The sequence below is a fragment of the Solanum verrucosum genome, unplaced genomic scaffold, assembly GCF_900185275.1.
Source record: "Solanum verrucosum unplaced genomic scaffold, falcon-dt-bn FXZP01000288.1, whole genome shotgun sequence".
Taxonomy (NCBI): domain Eukaryota; kingdom Viridiplantae; phylum Streptophyta; class Magnoliopsida; order Solanales; family Solanaceae; genus Solanum; species Solanum verrucosum.
This window is the reverse complement of record NW_026019933.1, coordinates 288,705-295,147: the sequence shown is the minus strand read 5'-3', so window position 1 is coordinate 295,147 and position 6,443 is coordinate 288,705. Positions and strand designations below refer to the sequence as shown.

At 34.5% G+C, this 6,443-nt stretch overlaps 1 protein-coding gene across 1 annotated transcript; it reads right to left on the bottom strand.

Moving 5' to 3' along the window:
* Positions 1-618: 618 nt before the first annotated feature.
* Positions 619-5,244, bottom strand: LOC125833176 (40S ribosomal protein S23). Its single transcript, XM_049512321.1, has 4 exons — positions 5,195-5,244; positions 1,306-1,461; positions 1,080-1,206; positions 619-986 (listed from the first exon to the last, which is right to left on the bottom strand). The coding sequence occupies exons 1-4, from the start codon at positions 5,197-5,199 to the stop codon at positions 846-848; spliced, it is 429 nt and encodes a 142-aa protein (XP_049368278.1). The 5' UTR covers positions 5,200-5,244; the 3' UTR covers positions 619-845.
* Positions 5,245-6,443: the final 1,199 nt, after the last annotated feature.

Genomic DNA, 6,443 nt, shown 5'->3' with positions numbered 1-6,443 from the left:
TCCATCCACCATATGGCGATCGCGAGTTACAAGTATCTTCATTTTATATTTATGTCATTAACACCATAGTCGTTATATACCCTCTCTCTTGTATTACGATTTGGTGATTTCTATCAATACCATAGCTCTCATTTCTCCGATTTCATTGTCTTTCTCAAACATTAATTAAAATTTGTTGATATTTTTTGTATTGTAGATTCTTTAAGAGTTTGAATTTTTTTAACAACTTCAAAGAAAATAATTTTGGATTTGAAGTAGTCTTGCCAGAAAAAAATGGAAAGTTCATCGGATTTTTTTTGATTAAATTCTCTCCTACAAATTAAACTCCTCTGAATTTTTCAACATTTTATGAAGTTAAAAATTTTCAGAGTTGTATCAGTAAACTCTTCTGAATTTTTCTATCTTTACTCATTTGTTTAATGGGTACTTGTCCGACGAAGATTACAGGATATTGGTGATGGCGAAATGATAGTAGAAAGGAAAAATGGTATATGCAGACAACTTACATGAAGAGACTATTGACGACTAAAGCCAAAATTTAACCATACTGATACTTTATGCTCCGAACAACACAAACAAATGAGTGACAGCATATTAAGTAACACTTTGCACAATAAATTCAAAAAAGTACTCTTATAGTAGGAAGGAAAACTAATTGCTTTCAACTTCCAACAACTTGATCCAAAATTCCACGGATCATTCAATTCATTTTCAGAAGGTGAAACAAATGTCCTAGATATATTCATGGACAGGCATGACAAACTATACTAGAAAAGAAAATGGTATTTTGTATCCTAACAAAAATTCATTCAGAACACACTTGCATTTTGACCAGAAAGTGATAATTAAGATCTGGGCTTCTCTTTCTTCTCTTTGAAGAGAGCCAAAAGTGAAACACCAGACACCTTCACAACCTTGAACCTAACACCAGGAATATCTCCCACAGCATGTCCTTTACGACCAAATCCAGCAATCAACACCTCATCCTACAAACAATCAGATGAGATTTATTCAACATTAAATAATACTATATAGGAAATTGAAACAAAAAAGACATTTGCAATGACAGAAACACATACATTCTCTTCAATGTAGTTCAAACAACCATCATTGGGTACAAAAGCAGCTATCTTCTTCCCGTTCTTTATCAACTGAACTCGAGCACACTTTCTAATGGCAGAGTTAGGCTGCTTAGCTTCAATACCACTGCAGTTCATTCAGTTAACATTATGTCTATTAAACAAAACACACAAACAAATGGATAAACAACTAATTTTAAAAAATGGAAAGCAAAATTGGTCATACATTTTCTCAAGAACAATCCCCTTGGCGTGAGATGATCCTGCAAATGGCTTTTTCCATTCATTACCAAGATGAGATTTCTTGTAAGACTTGTCAGCCCACCTCTGCCTCCGACGGTGGGACTTAAGTTTACGACCAGCTCCCATTCCACGTGTCTTCCTGCATTAAAGTTGGTACAACATAAGTTTAGAAGTGGCCAAAGAAGGGAAATCTTGCCACTTGATATACACACACAGAGAAAATCAACAGCATATAACAAGATGTTCATAACTATCTAAATTAACTTGCAAAATCTCTCTCATATGTTTCATCTGATCAGTAACCCCATGGAGCTTGAGGAACCCAGAACAGTTAAGAGAGACAGTTGATTCAAGTCCATTACCATTCATAGCTTGCCCTCAAGAGGCCTCAACTACTTTGCCATGATCGACTGCAGGATTAGGCATTCAAATAGAACCTCCAGATAACAAGTTTTAAACATATCCCCAAAGATTTAACATTTTCCAGTGAAGCAGAACTTATCAGAATTACAAAGTCTCTTATACATATTAAATTCCTAGTTTAATAATACAAACTACCAATCATTTTACCATGTGCTGTTTTTATTGGATTTTCTATTGGGAGGTTCACATATACTCAGAATTGTTATAATTATTATTAATAATTAAAATGGAGAAGGAATTGTTTTATTGAAAAAAGTTCAAAGGTAGGTAAATCTCGTTATGAACAAAAAGCCTTTTTGATGTCAAATGTAGTACTTTACCAAACTGCCATGTCTACACAGGCACAAGAAAACATAAGAACAAAGCCAAGTACTCTAATCTTTATACTCGGCGAGTGCCTACTAATGGCATGTTAAACACTGACATGAGCTAATAAGAAACAAATTTTTTTTGTTTGGGGGAAGAATAGTTTAGATGTTTCTTCTCCACTGATCTGTAACCCCACAGAGCATAACGAGCCCAGAACAGTTTAGAGAGACATTTCATCTGAGTCCATTAGCATTCAAAACAATTCATTACCCTCAAAAGGACTCAACTGCTTTGCCAAGATGGACCGAGGAATTACACATCCACAAGTTTGAAATTTATCCTCCATAATTGAACTTTTCTCAGTAATGCAAAACTAGCTAGAATTACAAAGTTACTAGTTTACACATTGAGAAATGGCCAAATACCAAACCAATCATTTTCTCAAGTGCTTGTTTCTAATGGAATGCTTATTTAATTAAGTTTGAATGTTGATCTCATCATGAAGTAAAGCCCTTTTGATGTCAAATGTGAATAGTTTCCCCAAATTGTTAAGTATGACAAGGCTCAAGACCTTATATTTAGACACAAGCACAAGAAAACAAAAGAACAAAGCCAATTACTCATAATTTTTATACTTGCTAAATGTCTTTTTTTGCATTGCTATAAGAAGTAGAGTTTTTATGCATGGAGGAAGGGGGTTTCATTAGCTAGATGTTTCTTCTCTACTGATCTGTAACCCCACGGAGCTTGAGGAGCCCAGAACAGTTTAGAGAGACATTTGATCTGAGTCCATTAGCATTCAAAACAATTCATTGCCCTCCAAGAGGACTCAACTGCTTTGCCAAGATGGACTGAGTAATTACACATCCACACAGAACAGCCAGGTGACAAGTTCAAAATTTATCCCAATAAATTAACATCTTTAAGTAATGCAAAACTGGCTAGAGTCAAGAAGTTCTATTTTACACACTGCATTTCCAATTTAAAAATACAACTATTTAATATGACCTAATACCAAACCAAACATTTTCTCAAGTGCTTGTTTCTACGGCAATGCTTATTCAATTAAGTTCAAATGTTGATCTCATTCCAAACTAAGCCCTTTTAATGTCAAATGAAGTTGGTTTTCCCAAACTTCTAAGTATGTCAGGACGCAAGACATTTTATTTAGACACAAGCACACCAAAACAGAAGAAAAAAGCCAATTACTCATAATTTTCGTACTCGCTGAATGTCTTTTTTTTTTGTATAGCTACAAGACATAAGAGTAATTTCTGCATGAAGGAAGTGTGGTTGCAGTAGCTAGATGTTTCTTCTCTACTGATCTGTAACCCCACAGAGCTTAGGAGCCAAGAACAGTTTAGAGAGACATTTGATCTGAGTCCATTAGCATTCAAAACAACCCATTGCCCTTGAGAGGACTCAACTGCTTTGCCAAGATGGACTAAGGAATTACGCATCCACATAGAACAACCAGGTAATAAATTTTAAATATATCACCCATAGAATGAAGTATTCATAATGCAAAACAAACTCGAAGTACAAAGTTTCTCTTTTACACAAAGCATTCCCAATTTTATAATACAAACTATTTAATATGAACGAGTCTATCGGAAACAACCACAACCCCACAAAGGTAGGGGGATAAGGCATGTGTACACCCAACCCTCCCCAAAACTCACTAGTGGGGATTACTCTGGGTATGTTGTTAATATGACCAAGTATGAAACCAATCATTTTACCAGGTATGTCAGAAACTGTCTATAAGAAATAGAGTAGTTTTTTTTTTGCATGGAGGTAGGGGGTTTCACTAGCTAGATGTTTCTTCTCTACTGATCTGTAACCCAACGGGGCTTGAGGAGCCCAGAACAGTTAAGAGATACATTTGATCTGAGTCCATTAGCATTCAAAACAACTCATTACCCTCAAGAGGACACAACTGCTTTGCCAAGATGGACTAAGGAATTACGCACCCACACAGAACAGCAGGGTAACATGTTTTAAATTTATACCCAAAATTTTATTTTTTTCTCAGCAATGCAAAACTAGCTATAATTACAAAGTTCCAATTTTACACATTATGTTTCCAATTTAACTTTTGATGTCAAATGTAATCAGTTTCCCCAAATTGTTAAGTATGACAAGACTCAAAACCTCATATTTAGACAGAAGCATTGGAAAACATAAGAACAAATCCATATTCTATTTTTGCATAGCTATGAAAAATAGAGTAATTTTTACATGGAGAAAAAGGGTTTCATTAGCTAAATGTTTCTTCTCTACTGATCTGTAACCCCACGGAGCTTGAGGAGCCCAGAACAGTTTAGAGAGACATTTGATCTGAGTCCATTAGCATTCAAAACAACTCATTGCCCTCAAGAGGACGCAACTGCTTTGCCAAGATGGACTCAACTGCTTTGCCAAGATGGACTAAGGAATTACGCACCCACACAGAACAGCAGGGTAACATGTTCTAAATTTATACCCAAAATTTTATTTTTTCTCAGCAATGCAAAACTAGCTATAATTACAAAGTTCCAATTTTACACATTGTGTTTCCAATTTTAGCTTTTGATGTCAAATGTAATCAGTTTCCCCAAATTGTTAAGTATGACAAGACTCAAAACCTCATATTTAGACAGAAGCATTGGAAAACATAAGAACATATCCATAGTCTATTTTTGCATAGCTATGATAAATAGAGTATTTTTTACATGGAGAAAAGGGGTTTCATTAGCTAAATGTTTCTTCTCTACTGATCTGTAACCCCACGGAGCTTGACGAGCCCAGAACAGTTTAGAGAGACATTTGATCTGAGTCCATTAGCATTCAAAACAACTCATTGCCCTCAAGAGAGCTCAACTGTTTTGCCAAGATGGACTGAGGAACTACACATACACACAGAAGCGTCAAGGTACTACCCCATATATCTAACTTTCTCAACAAAGCCAAACCAGCTCACTAAACAATCGATTCTCAGTTTAATGTCATACATCAATCAGTACATTATGCTTTGTTGCGATAAAACATAGCTTATTTGATACATTTCCTTAAAATGAATGCCGTCTCATAGCATTCTCAGCACGATTAAGTATGACATTACTAAATATACTTTACAAGAGAAAAGGAAGGGAGATTACCCCATTGTGACAGAAGGAAGTTGTCTCGCTGCAGCAGCTGGAGGGTTGAGGAGCTGCGAAGCTGAATATACTGAAGTGAGCAAAAACCCTAATCTGGAACGAGTTTTAAAGGCGGATCTCGGGTTTGCTGCTACGTTTCTTGGGCCACCCACCACGCAGATTTTATTTGCTTTGGACGGTGTTGTTGATGGGCTGGGCTGGTTGCTGGTTTTATTGTAAAGGGGAAAAAGGTTTTATAATAGGGCCTACTTACAAATATATATAACAAAAATAAGGATAAACTACCTAGACATACATCACTACTGTATATACTAATATTATCTTTACTTTTAAACAATTACATATATTACCATTTTTAGTATTTTATACCATATATTAATATATTATTTGAAAATACTATTAGATACACACATCCCTTAAAACTATTATTGATTAATTATCTGTTTAAATAACTATTTCACTCCAAATCAACCACTATCTCTTAATTCTCCCCTCCCATATTTATCACTCAATTATGTCTCCTCCTTTCTGATTCAAGAATTTCACCTTACAATTTCATTTCAACAATAGTTAATCTACTCTCTTCTTCTCAAGATATCATCACCACAAATTCTCCTGAACCCAAATATCATTTTGTATTGTTCATTTATCACGAGTTCCAATCACAGTAACTGCTACAGAGAAAACTTTCAATTCATAGTGGGTCTTGATTGTTTGTCTCCGAAAAAAATGGATCTTAGTTTTGATTATGTTATGCCACAGTGCAAAAAGATCAAAGGGAATATTGTAGAGAGATTTTGTTTGCTGGTGTTCTTCTAAGACTTTCTTTGGTTACTGTGATATGGATGTGGTAGTACCAATATTACTTTGATATAGCCCTTGAAACATGTGTATCCAATAAGTAGTAATCTTAATTAAGATCTGAGTTGTATTTTTAGTAATGGGGTATCTGAACATGTATATGTATCCACTATATATTAAATTTTGGATACATGATTTTTAACAACACAATGATATTAATGACACAACAGATACTCTACAGTCGTGATTTGTTCATAGATTCATGTGTTTCAACTACATTTCATATTTAGATACACATAATTAAATGTATATGTTTATTATGTATTCGAGATACATATTTTTGGATATAATGTATGAAATTTAGATACACTTAATTAGATGTATATGCTTCTTCTTTTTGTATATTCCATATTTAGATACACATAATTAGATGTATATGTTTACTATG

Coding starts and splice junctions, on each gene's coding strand:
- LOC125833176 (XM_049512321.1), bottom strand. Junction 1,207..1,305: donor GGGATTGTTCTTGAGAAAAT/GTATGACCAATT, acceptor AATGAACTGCAG/TGGTATTGAAGCTAAGCAGC. Junction 987..1,079: donor TGAACTACATTGAAGAGAAT/GTATGTGTTTCT, acceptor GATTGTTTGTAG/GATGAGGTGTTGATTGCTGG.